The sequence below is a fragment of the Rhinolophus hipposideros genome, assembly GCF_964194185.1.
Source record: "Rhinolophus hipposideros genome assembly, chromosome: 7".
In the NCBI taxonomy this organism is placed as follows: domain Eukaryota; kingdom Metazoa; phylum Chordata; class Mammalia; order Chiroptera; family Rhinolophidae; genus Rhinolophus; species Rhinolophus hipposideros.
In genome coordinates, this window is record NC_138053.1 from 37,516,733 (window position 1) to 37,538,479 (window position 21,747).

At 35.9% G+C, this 21,747-nt stretch overlaps 1 protein-coding gene across 4 annotated transcripts in view; it reads left to right on the top strand.

The window, feature by feature from the left end:
- The window catches only part of MCTP1 (multiple C2 and transmembrane domain containing 1), a 493,160-nt gene that overhangs the window by 201,685 nt on the left and 269,728 nt on the right, over positions 1-21,747 (top strand). For all 4 annotated transcript variants that reach the window (XM_081053522.1, XM_081053523.1, XM_081053524.1 and 1 more), the window contains exon 2: positions 4,384-4,498. In XM_081053522.1, coding sequence (XP_080909648.1) covers positions 4,384-4,498 — 115 coding nt within the window. The remainder of the gene's footprint in view (positions 1-4,383; positions 4,499-21,747) is intronic.

The following is a 21,747-nucleotide window of genomic DNA, read 5'->3' on the forward strand; positions in this document are numbered from 1 at the left end:
TCTCATGTCTGCTTTCTACTACTGGTGTTAGTATTCTCTCAGGAGCTCAGCTCAAACTTCTGAGTGACTCATCAATTCATTTCCCGTATCTACCACATCTTGTCAGTTGACAAATTCAACTGATTGAATCTCCTCAATATCTCTCCAATACATCTTTTATTTCCATTACCACTGACCAGGTGAGGCCCTTGTGACTTAAACTGGACTGTTATAAAGCCTTTTAAATAATTTTTATGTTTACAGGATTGCTTTATTCTCTTTCATCCTACTGAGAGAAAAGGCCCAGTTTTGTTTATCTCTGTGTTTTAAGCACTCAGTCCAGAACAGGAAAGATGAAAGATAGACAATAAATGTGTGCTAAATGAGGCCCAGTGATATTTTTTCTCTCTGGAGAAGCCTGTGATGATTTTCTGCTGTCTACAGGCTGACCTCTCCTCCGCCTGACGTCACTGTACATCAGTCATCCTTTCCACCTTATTCCTCAAACATTCCCATGATGCACCTTCTCATGGCCACTCATCATTGGGCTCCCATTAATTTTTCTATCATCCCTTATTTCAAATCTTTACTTGTCAAAGCCCTATTTATATTTTCACACCTTGCTCCATTGTCATCTCTATAAGGCCACCTCAGATTCTTCTCCCATAATAATTAGTCTTTCCAGCTCTCTCAAGGACTTAATAGCACAGGCTATCTTTAATTATGGTGTTTGAGTGGACAGGGTTTCATTTTAAGTGCCAATTTTCATCAATTGGTAATGACAGGCTAGAGCACCGTATGGACAAGGATTCTAAGATTATACGGAGGTTCCTTATGAAAGAAGGTGCTAAAACAGATTGGATGCCATATTGGGCACAGGACAAGAGAGAGAACTAACTGTCCATGGAGAAGCCAACTTTGTTATAGATCCCCAGGTATGCACTTACTCAGTTATATCATGTGCCCTTAAAGATATCTTTCTATCGTCATAGCCTCTATCACAATTTGTGTTTGGTTTGATCCTGAACCACTCTAGTCCCAATTTTAAAAGTTTACAATCCAAAATGGCAAGTATGACATATATGATAGAATGTGATAATAGACACAAGAAACATATAAAGTGCTCATAAAATGGTCCTTGAAGAGTAGGTAGGAAGACATGGAGAACAAGAAGGTGGAAGGCAGCATACATCCAAAGGAAATGAAATCAGTATCTTGGAGAGGTATCTGCACTCCTACATTCATTACAGTATTATTCACAAAAGCCAAGATATAGAAACAACCTAAATGACTGTCATCAATGAAAGGACATAGAACATGTCACACACACACACACACACACACACACACACACATGCATATACACATACTGGAATATTATTCAGGCTTTTAAAAGCCAATAAATGTAAGTCCAATGAGGTTGGTTGTCTCTTAACAAAGTATTAAATTCTAAAACAGTGAAAGTGAAACATCTAGTATAGTTGAAATTACCTTTGAAAATTCCTTAACTTGCCCAAGTAGTGTATTTTTTAAATATAAAATCAGGTACTCAATACATTATTTACTCTAAACTTTAAGAAGCACTGAAATAAAGCAACGAAGCTACAAAAAAGTACAGACATCTGAGCATTTGAATTTGTCTGCCTTTTAGATACCTATCAAAATGCTAGCAGAGGATGCAGAGTGGATAGAAAATTTCTCCTTTCCTGTAGATTTTTAGAAAGTAGTAAATCTGTCTACATTTACTATTTATTAATGGATTTGTTTATTTTGAAACAATATATATAAAGAAAACTAATGAAAAGCTTGGAACATACTTGGAGCTTAAGAAATGTCTGCTGGATTTGAATTTAAATCTTGCTTATTAATTAGACCCATGTATGAACTGTTCTTGAAAAGTTATTTAGAAGACCTTGGTTGGCTTTCTATTTTTCCAGATTGGCATCTTCCATGTGGCCCAGTGAACAGCTGTCACTCTCTTGCCATTTACTCTAGTTTCAAGACACCTTATCATAGTTCTGGAAATGTGTCTTGAAGGAAGATCACATCTTTTGCCCACCAAAATTGAAAATTAATAACATCCTTGCTGTCTAGGATATGGGAAATAGGCAATGGTTTGGTTTTTTGTTTATTTGTTTATGTTGTTGTTTTAATCGGGGAAGGGGAACAGGACTTTATTGGGGAACAGTGTGTACTTCCAGGACTTTTTTCCAAGTCAAGTTGTTGTCCTTTCAATCTTAGTTGTGGAGGGTGTAGTTCAGCTTCAAGCTGTTGTTCTTTCAGTCTTAGTTGTGGAGGGCACAGCTCAGCTCCAGGTCCAGTTGCCATTGCTAGTTGCAGGGGGCACAGCCCACCATCCCTTGCGGGACTCAAGGAATTGAACTAGCAACCTTGTGGTTGAGAGGACGCGCTCCAACCAACTGAGCCATCCAGGAGCTCAGCGGCAGCTCAGCTCAAGGTGCTGTGTTCAATTTTTTTAGTTGCAGGGGGCGCTGCCCACCATTCCTTGCGGGACTCGAGGAATTGAACTGGCAACCTTGTGGTTGATAGCCCACTGGTCCATGTGGGAATCGAACCGGCAGCCTTCGGAGTTAGGAGCATGGAGCTCTAACTGCCTGAGCCACCGGGCGTCCCCGGGAAATATGCACTCTTGTAACATTTGATAGGATGTGAACTATTTAAACCTTTTTGGAAAAATTCATGTTCTAAGAAATAAAAACACAGGTCCTTGTAGTGGCAAATATTGACACAAACTCATGTTCATCAATAGGGAAATAATTGAAGAAATTATGATTTTCCCAAAATATAGAAGATAATGTACCTCCAAAAAAAAGACTAGATAAATCTGTACATGTTGATTAGAAAAATGCCTGTGATATTTTTCTTAAATAAATTGTGAAATAATAGACAAAATATAATGTTCTCTTGGTTAACAACAAACAAGAACTGAAAACTCAACCACAAAAAATAAACCTGTATGAGTGTGTATTTGTTTGTATAACACCTTTAAAAGTGTGTAAGGATATATCCTAAATTGTTATAGTTGGTAAAAACAAGGAGTTGAGACAATGGGATGTTTAAGGGAAGAGCAAGGCGATCACTTGACCTTTTACTCCTCTGTTGTTTGAAGGCCTGATTTCAAATTAGTGGAATAGGAAGAAAAAGACAGCTTGGGGATGCAATATGGAAATGGAGTGAATGGGACGTGACAATTCTTTGGATTTGGGGGAGAAGAGAGTAAAGAAATCAAGGCTAGCTCATCAATTGCTAGCCTGAGCGACTGGGGGAATGATGCTATCATTCATAAAAACAGAGATATCCTGAGAAGAAGTGAATTCTTTTTTCATTGTTACCAAAGAAAGATGAAGATTTAGGTTATCAGTCAAAGTTGTGCTGTTTCTTATTTTAAATGATAATTGCTCTTAGAGGAAAGCTTCTTATCTTGGTCTTGAAATCTCAAAAAAATGCTATTTTATCATTGTATTTCATGAAATTATAGAACTAAAACAGCCAGACTACTGTATAAAATGTTGTCTTATCCGTGTATACTATTCTAAAACAAAGTAACATTTTTTAATTGGAAAATTTATAGGAATTTAAAATCATCTCAAACATGTAAAGAAAAATAAGCACTCCTGCTCTATTCAAAGTAGCAGAAAGCAATCTGACCTGTACAATTTTTACTGTGTTTTTTTTGTGTTGTTTTAATATAGTTTTTCCTCTGCAAGTGCATTTGTAACTCAATGCCTAGTAAATTGAGAAAGTATATCCTTGCTAAAGATATTTTGTAAAGGTAGTCTTACAGAGAATTTTAGATCTAGAAATAAGTTGTGCACTTTTATTGCATAGAAAGCAGGATTAGAAATTTAGTTTCATTATCAGTGTGTTTCTTGCAAATATTGTCAAAATGCTGTGTGAATTGATTTCTTTATGTTGGGGCTGACATAGAAGTACATAACCAATCAGTATGAGCCCTTTTGTAGGAGTCAGCAAAGTCACCTAAATAAATCATTTTAATTTTCAACTCAGTTATATGTAAATCAACTGTTCTTATATACCTTTATTTTCCATTCACCATTGATTGTATTTTTACTTCAGACACTATCCTATGTTAGTCTTTCTTAGTTGAATTATATGAGGCTTTCCATGGGAAATGTTTTTCATATTTCTAATTTGAGTTGAAACGGGAATTCCTGTGACTGCCATCTTTTTATTTTGAGTCTAAAGGATTTCATGAATTTCAAAACCTTCAGAGAACCAGGTGATTATGATGTGTGAATTCACAAGATGATTTATTTTATTGACTAATTCTTATAGTTTAAGTTAAGCTACATATGGTCCCTTACTGGAGGAACTAGCAGAGAGATGATACATTTAATATTTTGTATATTTCTTGTTTTCCAGAAAATAAATACTTCTGGAACCAGTAATGCAGATGTCCCTTTGGCTGATCCCGGAATGTACCAATTGGACATTACATTAAGAAGGGGTCAGAGTTTAGCTGCTCGAGATCGAGGAGGTAAGATCCTAAGAACACCATCACGTGGAAGCTTATTCTGTGTGTTTTTGACAAAATTTGTTTTTCTTATGGTTGCTTAAGTAAAAAATATATATGTATATTATAATATAACTTTTAGAAGGTTGGGTTCAATGATGTGGTTTGAAAAGTTATCTGACTTTTCTGATCACGGAGGAAGAGGTTCTGATGCACGTTTGAAAACTCTGAGCTAGTCCCAACCCAGACAGCAAGGTCCCTACCAAACTGCTGACATATTAGATTCTGCATCGTATCTTATCCAGTGACACAATTGGTTAAGCAGGTGAGACACATATTTGAGGCCATGTCAGAAGTCACCTTTTAGCAGACTTGACATTCTTTTTGCTGCATTGATTTACTCAGTTGAATCTGCTAAAATTGCAGAAACCAGAACTAGTATCTCACCAAAACTTTGGAGATTCCAACAAGTGATTTTCTGAGGCTTGGTTGGATTTAACAGTAGTCTCATCGTGAATTAAACGGGCATTTGTAGGCTGTAATGAAGGAACGTACAAGGCAAATACTCTTTAGTTTCTGGAATACAAATCTCAAGGCGATTTCCTGATGAACTAACCTGGGCTATGTTAGGGATTCCTTGAATCCAGGGTAGAAGCAGGACCAGAGATAGAGCCTAACCATACTGTGTAACCTCCTTTGCATATTTCGAAAGATCAACTATTCAAGATGTGAAGAACTGAGGACCCTCAAGGTCCACAATCCCAGTGGAAGCTGAATTTGGTGTAACTCCTTCCACTCAGAAGAAAGAGAGTCCCTACACCTCTAATGCATTGTCAGAGAACCTGGAGAGTGCTCCTGGCATCACATGAGCTTGTTTTTCTCCTCCAACCTTACTGTTATCCACTCTTAGGGAGAGGAAGGAACCAAAGTAGAACTATTGTTTGTAATTTTTATCTCCTGTCTCTACAAGCATAAAATGGAAAAAATAATATAATAATGTTGGTTTTTTTCTTTAAGACTAGAAACTATGCAAATAGTGGATTTTGTTTTTAAATAAAAACTAGTAAATATCAGAACATTCTTAATGAATGAAGGTGAGATTGGAAATGTAAGAATTTAAACCCATGGGGGAAATTTTCAAAATTAACCATCTGATTTACTAACTGGGGAGAAATGCTTGTTGAATTGAACTGCTTGTCTCAAAAGACGTTACAATTAGATCAGAGAGAGGAAAAAATGCTATTAACATAGTTTTATCTATGTACCATTTGTAGTTTTCAGAGTGCTCTTAATTCTATTACATCATCTGAGCTGGCACATAATTGAACTATGCCTCAGGAGATCAAACTCTTAGTCGTAGATGGGCCCTCTCAACAATACTAAATACATATGCACCCATTACTTACTGTGGTGTTGTTTGTAATTATAAAATACCCATGAGTAGGATAAACCATAATACATTCAGATGGTGAAATACTATGCAGCTGTAAAATAAGTAAGGAAAATCTTTAGGAATTGATATGGGAAGAGTTACAAGATATATTATTAGGTGAAAAGGCAAAGTGCAGAAGATTACTGACAGTATGCAATGTTTCATGTCAGAAAGTAAGGAGTTAGAAAATTAGTCATTATCTTCTCATTTGTTCAAAAGATATATTGGAAGTAAACTCCAAAAACTAATGTGACTGGTAACATTCATAATGTGGTAAGAACTGGTGTCAAGAACGGGGAAATGGGAATGGAGTAAAAGGAGTGAGGAGGAAGTGATATTTCTCTGAGTAAACCTCCTTGTATTCTTCTAATTCTTTAACCATGGCGATATGTCAGCACCCCTATAAATAAATGAATGAGTAAGTGAATATAGATATAGATATAGATATATCTCTATAGCTCTATTTATCTATATCCATCTACCTACCTACCTACCTACCAGGATGTGGAAGGAACACAAAAAGAACATAATTATAGCCACACCTCAGGAGAATGGGGAGTAAAACAACTAATTTAAGTGATTATGTAACACAGTGTTCGGATTAAACACTATAAAACTCAAGACAAAAAGAACTGTATATAAATAATGTACTCGATCTAGGGCATGAGTGACAATTCTGAAACTACTTAAGGTGTATATAAAACATGAGCAAATAAGTAAATATATTATAGATAATGAGAACCAGGTTTCTTATTGTTGGAGAAAGGTTACAAATATACAACAGGGAAAAGCTAGAATGAACCTTGTGGTGTTTAAGAGGTATCAGTATGAACTAATGGTTTTTAGTATTTATAGAGAGATGTATAGCAATTAAAATGAATAGAAGTGTGTGTGTGTATGTGTGTGTGTGTTTCCTAGATCCTATGCTGAGAGGTTTAGAAGCAATCACAAAGGTGTAATGACAGAGTAAGTAATGAACACACTTGGGCCCAGATCTTGGTTTCTAAATATAATTTCCCCAATAAACGTAAGCAGGGCTCCTGGAGAAATGGTTGATAACAGAACTGGGGCAGCAAAAGTACAAGATGAGCCTGGAACATTTTGAAATACGGAAAGTAAGGATGTACTCAAAACTTGATAGCAGAATGTCTGAATAACATAGGAACCAACTTAAAAGAGCTCCTAATGACCAAAGCTAGAACAATTTCAGCAACAAAATAAATAGTGGCTAGAGTACATTCTAACACATAGCATAATATAAATATGAGTAATAATTGGATAAATTAATAAGGTGGGGGAGAAGGCACAGCTTTTCTTTATGGTAGAATTCTAAGGAACAAATACTGAAGGGAAAATAGAAATAGAAATCCACCTTTAAACAAACAACACAAGTAATAATTATTGCACACAAAAATCACCAATGGATACTAAAATTGTAGGTGTCAAATTATGATGAGAAGCAGAATATTTGCATCATTTCAAAGTATTTCTTCACAAGATACATATGAATTACAAAGGAGAAAACAGTAACTTAACAGTGGAGAAACTGGAAGACACCACATTTACCAACTGATCAAAGTTACATCAGCAGTGATGAGATAGACAGACTTCATGAACCTACTAATATGATGTATATGGTTTCTGTGGCATTTCTACCATAATACATAAAGTCAGTGGAAACATGAGAACATATCAGGCAAACTTCGGCAAGATACGATGCCAATTATCTGAGCAGAGTGGCAGCTACCCTTTGGACAGGGCACGTACAATCTTGGTCCACAATTTTGAGTCTGGATGATACTGTGCATGCACCCCTGTCTTTCTTAAAGGAGCACATTCTTCTCTATAGGTGTCTCTACCAAAAATAGGAATTGTTTTAAGGTAGAATGAGAGGATCGTGTTTTTAAGAAAAACAGGAGAGAAAAACGTTACTTTTTGGAAGTGAAGAATATCCCAAAGTGTTTAAAATGCAAACTCCAATCCAGCTTCCCTATGCTACTTACTCGCCTAGCATTCATGAAGTTTTTATTGGGTAGATATGAGAAAAGAAATTTAAACAGTGGAGACAACCCGAGTTAAGTTTGGGATTGATTAAAATTCATGTTAGACCCACCTATGAATAACACATGTTGAAGCATATGATTGTGTAGTCCGTGTTGGATCACTTTAGATTTGCGAATTTATATACATATAATTTATATACACATAGGATAATTGGATGTAGATGGATAGTTTGAATTGAGAAAACAAGTCAGGAAGCATTGCAGTCACTTGGGAGTATAGTTATGAAGTCCTTAACTGGGATTACAGATGTGGAAATAGAAAAGGAAAGGAAAATACGGAAGATGGTTTAGGGGAATGTCTAGTAGCACCTGAGATCAGTTAGATAAGGGGTTCAAAAGAAACTGCAGAGATTTTAAGGCTGATGGTGCCAGGGAGTCGTGTAGATTTAGGAAAAGGTGAATGTAAGAAAAAAAATTGTATTACTATTAAAAATTAACAGAAATTCTACTCGTATCATTTATTACATTGATGTTCTCACCTACTGCCCAGAAAAACCAAAATTCCTATGATCCCTATGTCCTATCCCATATCACCCTTGCACATAATAGTGGGACAGAAAAACTCATTTCCACCATTTCTAGAATGTTTGAACTTTTCCTCTCCAGAATCTTCCTTCATATATTATAGGCATGAAGTTAGGCTCACCAATCCAAACTGGCCATCATTCTTCCATTTTTATAACCTGTTTTACAGAACAATAACCAGATGACTTCTTGGAATGGTACTACCTTTTCCCAGGTTTTATTATCTCTTCTTTAAGTAGCCTGATAAACTGGAAAGATCTTGGGGAGTCTAACACACATAATTTAAAAGCCAAGCTCAACGTTTTATTAGCTGTGTGACTTTGAGATGTGCAATCTCTCTGCTAAAATTGTAGGGTTCCAGATGTAGCAAATAAAAATACAGGCTGCATAATTAAATTTGAATTTCAGATAAACAACGTTAGCTTTTTAACTGAGTTCCTTATTTTATCTTGCGGTCCTGTGACAATTGTCATGATTAGGTATGATTAGAAAAATGCCACTTATATTTTAACTGGGTTGGACTTTTCAGGACTGTATTATCATCTATCACATTTTAAAGTTAATATCTTTTTTTTAATTAAAATTTATTGGGATAATTGTTAGTACAGTTACATAGTTTTCAGATATACAATTCTGTAATATATCATCTATATATTACATTGTGTGTTCACCACCCAGAGTCAGTTCTCCTTCCATCACCATATATTTGACTCCTTTTTCCTTCATCTACCACCTCCTCTCCCCCCTTGCCCTCTGGTAACCACTAAACTATTGTCTTTGTCTGGGTTTTTGTTTCTTTGTTTGTTTGTCTTGTTCCTTTGTTGTTTTCAGTTTTATATCCCATATATGAGTGAAATCATATGGTTCTCTACTTTTTCTGTCTGATTTATTTCACTGAGCATAATAATCTCAAGGTCTATCCATGTTGTCACAAATGGTCCTATTTCATCTTTTCTTATGGCAGAATAGTATTCCATTGTGTATATATACCACATCTTCCTTATCCAATCATCTATTGAAGGACACTTTGGTTGTTCCATGTCTTGGCCACTGTAAATAAAACTGCAGTGAACATTGGAGCACATACGTCTTTACAGATAAATGTTTTCAGATTTTTGGGTAGATACCCAGGAGAGAGATTGCTGGGTCATATGGTAATTCTATTCTTAAGTTTTTTAGGAACCTCCACACTGTCTTCTTGACATGATAATTTGTATTGCTAGAAAAATAAGAACAATCTGCATAGATATGTCTGGTGAGAGCAATTCCTTGCAATCTGATTTCTTGAAATTTGTGTCATGGAGGATGTTTTCATTTCTTAGGACTGCCTTAACAAATCACTGCAAAGTTAGTGGCTTAAAACAACAGAAATTTATTATCTCACCATTCTGGGGACCCAGAGTCAAAAAATCAAGGTGTGATAGTGCAACTCTCCCTCCAAAGGCTCTTGGAAAGAATTTATCTTTGCCTCTTCCAGCCTCTGGTGGCTCCAGGCATTCCTTGGCTTGTGGCAGCGTCACTCCGATCTCTGCCTCCATCTTCTCATGGCACGTCCCTGTCTCCATGTCTCAAATCTCCCTCTCCTTTCTCTTGTAAAGACATCAGTCTTTGGATTTAAGGCCCACCCTATATCCAGTATGATCTTATGTCAAGATTCTCAACGTAATTGCATCTATAAAAGCCCTGTTTCCAGGTAGGGTCACGTTCACAGATACTGGGGGTTAGGACTAGGTCACGTTTTTCGGAGAACCCATGTCAACCCACTACAAAGGTCAATTGCTTCTCTTCAAATACTAGGACCAAACTTAAATCATCAAAAACATGGTCCATGTAAAGTAGTTTATTGTGATTCTGTTGATAATGGTGTTAGAAAGCCCTGGGTTGAGTAGAGAATTTCAATGAGACCACTCTGAAACTCCTAATGTCCATTCTGTGAGTCTGATGTTTCATTGCAAAAGGAAAGTTTCCATGTGTTCTAAGAACAATGTTTTCAGGTTGGAGTAAGAATTATAAAAACCTGGAGCCTGGGAAAAGATTGAAAACGTTATCCCCTGCCAAGCTTCACTTTTCTCACAGTTTAATGACACCTCACTTATACCAGCCAGATCTGAGAAAATGAATTGGAAAACTTTTTTTTCCCCCAAAATAAATTCAACTTGATAAAACTGAAACATAGTCTGTGTTCTAAGTGTCAACAAGTTGGTTGGGGGGGCGGGGTCTGCCAGCAATTTTGTCATTAGAATGTAATTTATGAAAGCTCTTAGATAGTTATTCTCTGAGTGGTAAGGCATACTAATATTTCTAGTACATACTATGCATCGACATGTTATTTGGTATTTACATATATTTCCTCTAATCTAAATAGGATTGGCCTTATGAGCAGCTGCCACCTCAATACATTCACTCACTGTTTAGTGTTCAAGGTCCCTTTGGTTTTGACCCTGGAAATTGCCTCTATGGCAGGACAGTCATATATCCTGGTTTGCCTGGGGGCAGTTCTGTTTTTCACCTGTTGACTGCTGTAATTATTGACAGTGCTCCATTTTACTCTCAAAAAAGGGTCTCAATTTCACAGACATAGTATATTCTGATGCTTCCTAGAGAAAAATATTAATTCCACTAAAGTTGATCAGAATATTAAGCATTATAAATGTTTCTTTTTCCCCCAGAAGGAAAATGCAACTTACATCATCAGAGAAAGGGTTGTTTCTGAGCTGGTTTGAGGGCTTTTCTTGGAAGCCGCTTCTTTAGGTTTGCACAGCCTTTAACAAGCTATTTTGATCAAGAAAAGGTCTCAGGTTACATTTTTGTGTAAGATTATGAATTGAATGTGTTGCTAGTAAATCATTTTTTGCGTTTCTTACAGATGGTGGAATCTGTTGTAGACTTGTTTGATCCCATTCAGACACAATTATTTATGTACATGTTAATGTTACTCCTTTCAACAGTTTCCTACCATTGGGAAATTTTTAAAAAATCAAATAATCAAATCATATTTCCAGGAAACCAAAAAAAATCAGAGTGACTCAGTTTGAATGATAGCTATTTCCCTTAGTTTATGATCGTAAGCTACACACATACACACACACACACACACACACTTTCTTCTGTTTTTAATTTGTCTTATTTTCATAGATCTAAAAATCATCACTCGTTAACACAAAAAAGATTCCCTTGTTGTATGTTGATTTAAGTCGATGCCATACAATTTCTAAACACTGAGAATGAGCTTCTACCTGGAGATTTTATAAAAGACTCCAAGACTGTACCATTGTCATAGGAAGCCTTCTGTTCTGGCCTTTATACTGTATTTATTCTGAGCCAGAATCAAAAGGTGCAGTGGCTCTTCTCTAGGTTATCTGTAGCACAACATACGTGGAAGGATTCCTAGTTTCAAAACTCCCAAGGTTTGCTCAGAGGTGCCATTCTTTACCAAATGTAAATCTCAAGCTCTGTAAACCATAAAGCAGGTACTACACTCATTTCCTGAAGAGACTCGTACTCTGAAAATGATGTTTCCACACATGAAATGCAGTTATAGCACACCTAATTAAATATTTACTTTTAAGTGTACTATATCTTCTATTCTTATGGTTACACATTTGCTTTGCTTAGTTATACTTAGAAAGAAGGATCAATTTTTATCTAACCTTTGCGTATAGCTACATTGCCATGAAAAGTGAAAGGACCCAGAAAAGGCAAAGTGTACAATATCTGACACTGTTTCCAGCAGTTCATAGACAAGGCCCATCAATATGCATCATATTTCCTTCAGAATCTGCGTAGACTTTGCCAGTGGTGGTTTCCTGGAAATATGATTTGATTATTTGTAGATGAATTGGTTTTAGAATAAGTCTAATTCAGCATCTCTGTTAACAAAGGATAGTTTTAAGCTTAACTCATTTTAGAAGTTCATCTCTGAGTTCCATTTATTAGGTGTTGTTCTTAAATTCATCTGAGGTTAATTAGCTTGTATTCATGGTTTTCCATATTTAGACTTCTTAAAAGATATGTTCCTTCTTGGTATAAGCATAAGGGAAATATATGTGTTTCTGGATTTGGATGCTTTGTGCTGATAGGAAGACATAGTCTCAGGAATTTAGTTCTATGTTCCCTGAAATTGGATCATATGAAGTATACAAAATTACACTTGCCATAAATTTTGAAAGTTCACTTGGGCATAGTACACCAATTAAGAATGGGTTCACATTTTTGGAACAACTGATACAGTCAAAACTATATAAGGTATAGGCCTATCAATTAAGATTATTTTAAGGTAGGGCATTCATTCTGATTAGCACTAATTTAATCTCCTAGGTTTGGGGTTAGAGAGAGAGAGCAAATAGGACTAAAAGGATTCCATCATGTACCTATCATACAATAAACCATTAAAAATAATACCAACAAAACTCTAAAATAAATAACTGCAATTAGATATGTCTCTTCACTTCCACAAGGTCCTGTTTTATTTATTTATTTATTTTTGTGCTGCCTTGCATTAGCCACCTACTTTTATAAAGTCATCTGTCTTTGGACCAAAATAGTTCTGGAAATTCTGACTTTTAAGCCCCCTGGCACAGTCGATCAAATATTGACTCAAGGTGGCAACTCAGTTTACATTGGGAAATCTGGGCCTGTGAGTTTATTCTGCAGCCTCAACAGTCTTTTTCACCAAGGTCTGAGACTGACTTTCCTTGTAATTTTTTCAGAAAACATCATGTCTGGTCTGTAGCTAAAAGTAGGAACCTTTAGGCGAACATGAGAGGAGAACTGGAAAACAAAATACATTTAGCTGTCTTTTTAGTGAAACAAACAAAACAATTTCAATTATTTAATTTTTTTTCTATGATTAGGAGTGTTAAGAATACTTAAGTCAACTTAAATAACTTTTTTACAATTATTTAACATTTATTTACCAAGTAATATTAACAATCTTTTTAAAAAGATTTGTATTAAAATATAGTTAACATACCATGTAATATGAGTCTCAGGTGTACACCATAGTTATTCAACATTTATATACCTAAAAAGTGATCACCATGGTAAGTCTAGCAACCATCTGACCCTGTACCACCCTAGCACAATATTACTGCCTATGATCCCAATGCTGAACATTACATCCCCAAGACTTTCTTGTTTTATACCTGGAAATTTGAACCTCTTATTCCTCTTTACCTTTCCCCCTTTTAAAAAAATTTCAATTGTAGTTGACTTTCAATATTATTTTATATTAATTTCAGGTGTACGCATAGTGGTTAGACATTTTTATAATTTAATAAGTGATCCCCCTGACTAGTCTAGTACCCACCTGGCACTGTACATAGTTACTACCACATTATTGTCTGTATTCCCTATGCTTTACTTTATATCCCCATGACCATTTTGTAACTACAAATTTGTACTTCTTAATGGCTTCCCTTTTTTCACCCTGCCCCCAGTCCCTCTCCTATCTGTCGTCCTGATAAATCTAGTACCCATCTGACACTGTACATAATTATTACAATATTATTGACTATATTACTTATGCTATGCCCTACATCCCCATGACTACTTTGTAACAACCAATTTGTACTTCTTAATCCATTCCCCTTTTTCACCCACGCCCAAGCTCCCTCTCATGTGGCAACCATCAAAATGTTTTTTATGAGTTTGCTTCTGTTTTGTTTATTTTGTTCTTTAGATTCCACATATTGCATCTGTCTTTCACTGTCTGATATACTCCACTCAGCACAGTACCCTCCAGATCCATCCATGCCACCGCAGATGGGAAGAACCCATTCCCTTCCCTGGCCAAGCAATACTCCATTGTATATATGTACCACCTACTCTTTATCCATGCATCCATTCAGGGACACCCAGGTTGCCTTCATTTCTTGGCCATTGTAAACAACACTGCAATGAAAGTACGGATGCAAACGTCCGCTTGAAGTAGCATTTTGGGTTTCTTTGGATAAATTCCCTGAAGTGGGATTGGTGAATCCTTCTTTGTCTCTTGTTATGCCCTTTGTTTTAAAGTCTATTTTGTCTGCTATAAATATTGCTACCCCAGCCTTTTGTTTTATTACATTTCAATTTTCATGAAATATCTTTTTCCATTCCTTTACTTTCAGTCTGTGTGTTCTTTCAATGAAGTGCGTCTCTTGTAGGCAGCATATGTAAAAGTCTTGTTTTCTTATCAATTCAGCCACCCATTTTTTGATTGGAGCATTTAATCCATTTACATTTAAAGTAACTTTATAGAGATGTAATTATTGCCATTGTATTGTTCATTTTTATTTATTTATTTATTTATTTATTTATTTATTTATTTATTTATTTATTTATTTCATCTTAAAGAAGTCCCTCTAAGATTCCTTGTAATACTGGTTTGATGTTGATGAACTCCATTAGCTTTTTCTTGTCTGGGAAGCTCTTTGTCCTTCGGTTATAAATGATAGCTTTGCTGGGTAGAGTAATCTTGGTTGTAGGTCCTTGCTTTTCATCACTTGGAGTATTTTGTGCTACTCCCTACTGTCTTGCAAAGTTTCTGTTGAGACATCAGTTGATAGTCTTATGGGAGCTCCCTTGTAGGTAACTAACTGCTTCTTTCTTGCTGCTTTTGAGATTCTCTCTTTGTCTTTAACCTTTGGCATTTTAATTGTGATGTGAGTTTTGATCACTCTTCAGTAACACAGCAGATAGTCACATGAAACTCCTCAAATACAAAATGGAGACCACAGAACCCCTCAGATCTAAAACATTCTCAGCAAATCTATGAAGCCATTCTGGGCTCCCCTTGCTGGTGCCTCTGATGTCTCCTAGATACCAAACTATCCCTCTAGTCTCGAAGGCCTTCAGGCTTATTTCACTGCTCCCAGGCCTAAGGTTAAATAGCAAGATGCCATAAAATCACAGAATAAGAGTCCTTTCAAATGGCATTAGATTTTGACAGGGAGCTCTGAACATGATCTCACATTACCATGTCTTTGAAAAGTCTAGTAGTTTGTTGGTCATAGTTGCTCTTAAAGAGGAAGGTCAAGTAAACACAAAGAATCTTGCGTGTTCTTGTGTTGTTTCTTGATCTAGAGGCTGACACTTGCTTGACTTCGATGTTCCTATTGTTAACCTAAAAATAAGAGGCCAAAGTGAGAAGTAACAACTGTTTATTTGAGATCCAAAAGAAGAGCTATTCTGGAAGCATTGATTCAGGCACAAACCTAAGCAGTGCAATAAGGAGATGAAGGCAAGGGGTATTTATGAGAAAGGGAAGGGAAATGATTACATGAATAGAAGGAAGGGATTTCTATGGGTGTTAATAAACTAAGGAAGGAATTTCTGTGGATGCAGATAAGCTAGCATAGTGATGCTAATTCTAAAGAATATCTTAATTTTCAGTCCTGTAGTCATAACATCTTGATTTCCTGTGGGCTTTGCAAACAGTTGTTTAGAGTACAGTGCTGCTTTAGGGCCAGTTCAAAGGTTATTTTGCCGACTTTTAACATTCTGAAGGTTTGAGGAGTAAGATGTACAAGGCAGTTCCTCTGGATTCCAGCTCTGACTCATTTTGAGGTGCCTCCATTTATATTATTTTTTTACACTATGAGGCAGGCTATCTCTGTAGGTATTCCAAGAATTGTGGAAAGAAAACATTTTAGTCAATATAGTTATGAGCGTGTATCAGAAATTTATTGTAATCTCTTTCGCGAATGAAAAGGCTTCTTGTAGGCCAATTTAAAGATTCACTCCTAAGAACATTTTATTGATGTTTTTAATGTCTCTATTCATTTTATCCTAATAGTAAACATAAGGCTTCTAGATCAAAAATCTGACATTATTACTTAGAGTATTGGTTCCCCATGCCCCCTTCTCTTCTTTTGGGGAAATGCAATGAGAACAGATGTCAGCTGCACATAACAGAGGGTGTGTACTGCAGGAGAGGAACCCCCAAATTATGAAATTAGTAGTTTCTGTAGAAACTGCTGTACAGTAGCCCCTCCTCCACTCTTGAGAGTGAGAGAAAAAGAGCTTATCTTTCTAATGTAAGCAGATCCTCTCTTGAGAAAAGAGGTTCCTAGATCTTTACATTTATTTGAAATGTAAACTCATGACTCTAAGCCTGTCAACCTTAGAATGTGAAAAGAAAATGGGTCTGGGGAAAAGAAGCTGTTCTTTATCTTTATAGTATGTAGTTCATCCTTTATTTTGCCCCAGCTATTTGTCTTGCCTTTCTGTTAACCATGGAGCAAGTCCTTTGGGAATATGTGTAAATGCTCTACAATTATGATCTGGAGTGAAATTCTCTTCATAGTTGAGGAATGACCAATTTGTCATTCACAAACATTTTTAAAATGTAGACTGCTGAGTTATTTAGAGGATTACAGTTTTGGACCGAAATGTACTCAGAGACAACAACTACAAAATTATATATTTAAGCTTTTTGTTTTGAGGATGTTTTACCTACTGAAAGAAGGTATCGGAGAAGAATTTCTTGTTAAATTTAGAAAAGAATGAACAACGCTTTGTTCTTCATTATTAAAGAAAATCTGTGAGTATAAATTATAAGAATAATGAAAATAAATGGCTTTTCCAAGCAAAACAAATGGATTCAAATTTTAAAATCCTCAAATTTCAATTTTTTTAAATATGGTATCTTATTAGCAGTCTGTCATAGAAGACAAGACCATGTTTTTTAGCTTGAGTTCTCCAGAAACAGAGCCTAAAACAGGGATTTGAGCTACTTCAGGGGATAATCCAAGAAAGTAGAGATAAGGGTGAAGGTGAGACAGGGAAAGGAAGGAATGAGTAAAGAAGCAGGTTGTCTTTTGGTACTCTGAGACATACTGATGGATGCCCCCAGCAAGTCCCAGGGAGAAACCAATAAAATGGGTTATTTATTTAGCAATTCCCATTTGCCTTTAGCTAAGACCTGCTCCCAGAGGTGTAGTACCTGTGGCCTGGCCCATGCATGCTCCTGCGACTGCAGAACGTCCCAGGTGCTTGATATAAGAATGGAGGTAGAAAGCCATTGGTGTTTAGGCAAACTGAGAGTGGAGATGGGATATGGACTCTGATAGCATCTGCTACGACATAGGCTGGGCATCAGAGAGACCAGAAGTAAGTCACTGAATAACTAAGCTAAGTCTCATCTGTAAAATGGGGATAACAAATGCTTCTACCTCCTAAGCTTGGTCTCAAGATTAAATGAAATACTATACATGATATTTTAGAGCAGGGCTAAAAGCCCTCTGATCATCTACTTTCATCATCAACAACAGTATTGTTATTATTAACATGATATTTACTAAAGTGTTGATGAAATTAGTGAATATTTCTAAATGAGAGCTACAAGGACTTTTTTTCTTTTTCATTATTTTTAATGAGTGTTAGATATTCTTATAGATTCTGGCATTTAGCTTTAGAGTTTTTTCTTTTTCAGAATTTCTCTGGTTTTATGCTATAGTAAAACACCATAGTTTTTGCACTAGTAGTAGACTAATGTTGTTGACAGCCTACTCATTTTATGTCTTCGTACTACTTACTCCAATGCAACAACCCACCCGCCTCACAGGGAAATAAAAGTAGGATTCTTGTTGAGACTTGAAAAGAGCAATTGTTTTTGTGATGTTGAAGATATTTCTCATACTTTTTTCTCTGACTCTTAAAAGCACATTTAAAAAAAAATTTTCTCCTGAAATATCATATTCGTATTTCCTTCATCATTTCAGAATTGCTCTCTGAAATAAAATTCTGGAAATGAATCATTATCATTTTCAAACTAGCAAGAAAAATAAATCTATGGGAAGCAGTTAGTATATCAGAGTATTTAAAATTATTTGAAGTTCATTTTTACTGATTTCAGTTTCACGATTCTGATTCAGTAATGTTGAGAAACAAGAACATTCTTTACTGTTATGAATCATAGATGTCACAGAGGAAGTCAATAGGTTTTTCTTTTGACTCTATCACATGCACCAAAAAAATCTGTAGCGTAAAAGGACAAAACATCTTAAATGGATAATTATTGTTCTTGAAATACGTTAATGTAGAGTTTCAGTAATGGAGAAAACTGCACAAGGTTACATTTTAACTTTTTACAAGAAAATAAGGACTTGTCCTTAAAATTTTATTAGCAAAGACAAGAACACTTTAGATTTACCAGTGTTTAATGGTACACGTACTATCACTTTATAGATTTCAAATTTGTGAGGCTATTTATGAGGCTATTTCTTCCAATGCTTTTGATATAACTAGGACTTGTGCTTTGGAGTGGGTGTTAAGATCTGGTGTATAACCTCGTGAAAACAAAGTATTGCACACACTAGTTTTAGGAATACCAGTGTAACTGTAGAAAAAATGGTAGGACAAGTAATGTGGGAAGTCCCTGTGGAGAGAGACCTGGCTGTGCCAAGAAAGGCCTCCGAACTGGTAGTAGTATGATTTATCTATGCCTTGGGCCTCTAGCTGGAGAGCTGAGGTGAGGTCTGAAAAATAGTATGTAAAATCCTGGTTAAATAAACCAGGATTTAGAACCTGTGGTATAGGCAGCATTTCTACGTTGACCCCTAATAATCATGTCCTTGTGTGGAATCTGTGACTATGATGGAATACCACTCCTGTGATTATGCTATATTATGTAATATGGCAAAAGTATAGGGATTTTTGCAAATGTAGTAAATATCTCAATTGTGACTTTGAGTTACACGGGCAATGCTTTTTGGTGGGCCTGACTTCATCAGGTGAGTCACTTAAAAGGAACTGGTGCCCTCCTTGAGACAGAGAGATCCTTGTGCTGGCCTTGAAGAAGCAGTCAGCCATGTTGTAAACTGAATATGGAGAGGTATGGCTTCCAGGAGACAAGGGCTTCCACCTTACCGTTGCAAGGCACTGAATTCTGCCAACAACCTGAGTGAGTTTGGGAAAAGACCCCGAGGTCCAGATGAAAACTCAGCCCAGATGACACCTTGACCACAGCCTTCTGAGACCCTGAGCAGATTTCCCAGTTAAGCCAAGCCTGACGTACAGAAACCTTGAGATAACAAACGTACTTGTCACGCTCTAGTAGAAAACTAATAGAGGGTCTAAGTTAAGGAGAGAGACAAAAGGGACCTTCATTTGTCTTTTCTTCTAGATTGCCCAAGCTATTTCAATTCTTCTGGAAAATACTCTTTAGAAACACTGGACTTAACCAAATCTTAAATAGTTTCACTTAAGAAGGCTAGAAGGTAGAGAACCAACTAAATTAATATGGAATTATCAGATGCTGAGATGTTTTCAAAAATCTACTTCCAACAAAAATCATTTTTAGGACATCCAATAAACAGAATTGCTAAAGAGTACTTTCATTTCACTAAAAGATTAGCATTTAAAAAATATATTCATTAATTCTTGAGATAGCAATCATTTGAATACAATGGAAATCGATTGTGACATTCCTAAATGGAAATGAAGATGGTAGGGAAGATTGAAATGACTCAGAAAAGATACAGTGCAACTCTGTAAAAACTTATAAATCAGCCCAGGGCCCTGCCCCCCAAAAAATACAAAAGGCCTCAATATCTGTTAATGTAAAAGTATTTTTAAAGGATATGTCTCTATCTCAAGAATAAAAATATAAACCTCAGAGCTTTTAGTATTCATGAAGAGTTGATTTGCCTTAGCTTGGAAGAAACTGCTTTAATAAATTTATAGTGAAACAACTTTAAAGAAAATAAGTAAATTGAAATATAAAAATAAACAGTTGGCTAGGAGGACAACACTGCTGAAATTTTAGTACAATCTTTCAGCTTCTAAGAGCCTAGTCACAATGTAAGGAGTGTCTATGGCAAACACGATCAGTGTTTCTCACGGTAGCAAAGAGAAATTCCATTATTCGGACTTTCTAACTTTTACAAACTTTCCTAAGGATGAAATTAAATGTGAGAGGCTAAAGCAAACAGATACAACTCCCTGGGTAAAACCACACTCAGTATGAAGAAGATGTCCAAGTGATTCTATGTGTAACCGTGACAGCTTTGGACTTTTATGGAACCATGTATTTGACTTATCAAAAATACTGCACTGTCTCCTAAACACATGGACTGGTTTTGTTTTCTCTGCACGTGCGTTAAGTTCTGTGTTCGGGTTCTGCTGAGGAAGTCCCAAGCTATGGCCTAAATTACTTCATCATCAAAAGACCTCTCTTGCAGGCTGCCCCGCAAGGTCCTGTGTCAATATGGATCTAGATGACAATGTTAAGAATAATTACAGTGATCAATTAGAAAGTATGTAGTATAAAATGATAAAACAATAGAGTATCACATTTTTTTGAAGATTTGGTGACTTGGGACATTTAATGTGACAAGACTAACGCCTGGCATATAGAATGCATGCAATATATGTTAACTGTTTTAATAAAAAGAACAACCACGAATGGACCCAAGCACAGTGCTACAGTGTATTGAAGTTTGAACTACTGGTTGTTGGGGAATTAAAGAAACAACCCTGTATTACATTCTTAGTAAAACTGATTATTATCTAAGGTTTGAAATTTATAAAGTCCATGATGACACACGCTAAGGTGGATATTTTGCTATATTGAACATAGAAAACAAGAAAGAAGTAGGTGTAGCTTGAGGAAACAAAAAGAGCAGACTATCTTTCCAGTTGTGCAAGAAAACACACACACACACAATATCTCTTCACTTGTGTAAGAAAACACATACACACACAACGGTAGCCACATCCTGCATTTCTATGGCATTTTTATTTTTCATCCTTTTAAAATTTCATTCTGACTACAAAGCCAGATAAAAGCCAGACTTGCTCCACGTGTGTTTTGAGAGTCAAGTAAACAGAATTTATGAAGTTACTATTATGGTCACAAATTGACGAAAAATTAAAGACGTGGGACTTGGGTTTGGAATTCATATTTTAAGTAAAAAGCTTCAGAACGACGAGAAATTGTAAATCTGTGATATTTTGATGATGGCAGTATTGTTATCAGTTTTTTGGGCAAGTCCTTTGATCTCTATTCTGAACTTCCAAATAGACATTGTAGGTGAGAAAATCTAGAGAAGAGAGAAGAAAAAAAAAATTCTTATTTCAAACAAAACAAAAATTGAAACCATTAATGACTGGGGCTTCAAATCGTTTTTCCCAGTTAAGATGACTTTCATATACACTGATAACCTTTCTAAGAAAGTCTTTTATTAGGTTCAACTAAGTTTCCTTAGAGCTTTTTAAAAATATCTCCAACTACACCAAAAAGATGTTCTTCAGGGTAGAGTCATTAGTTT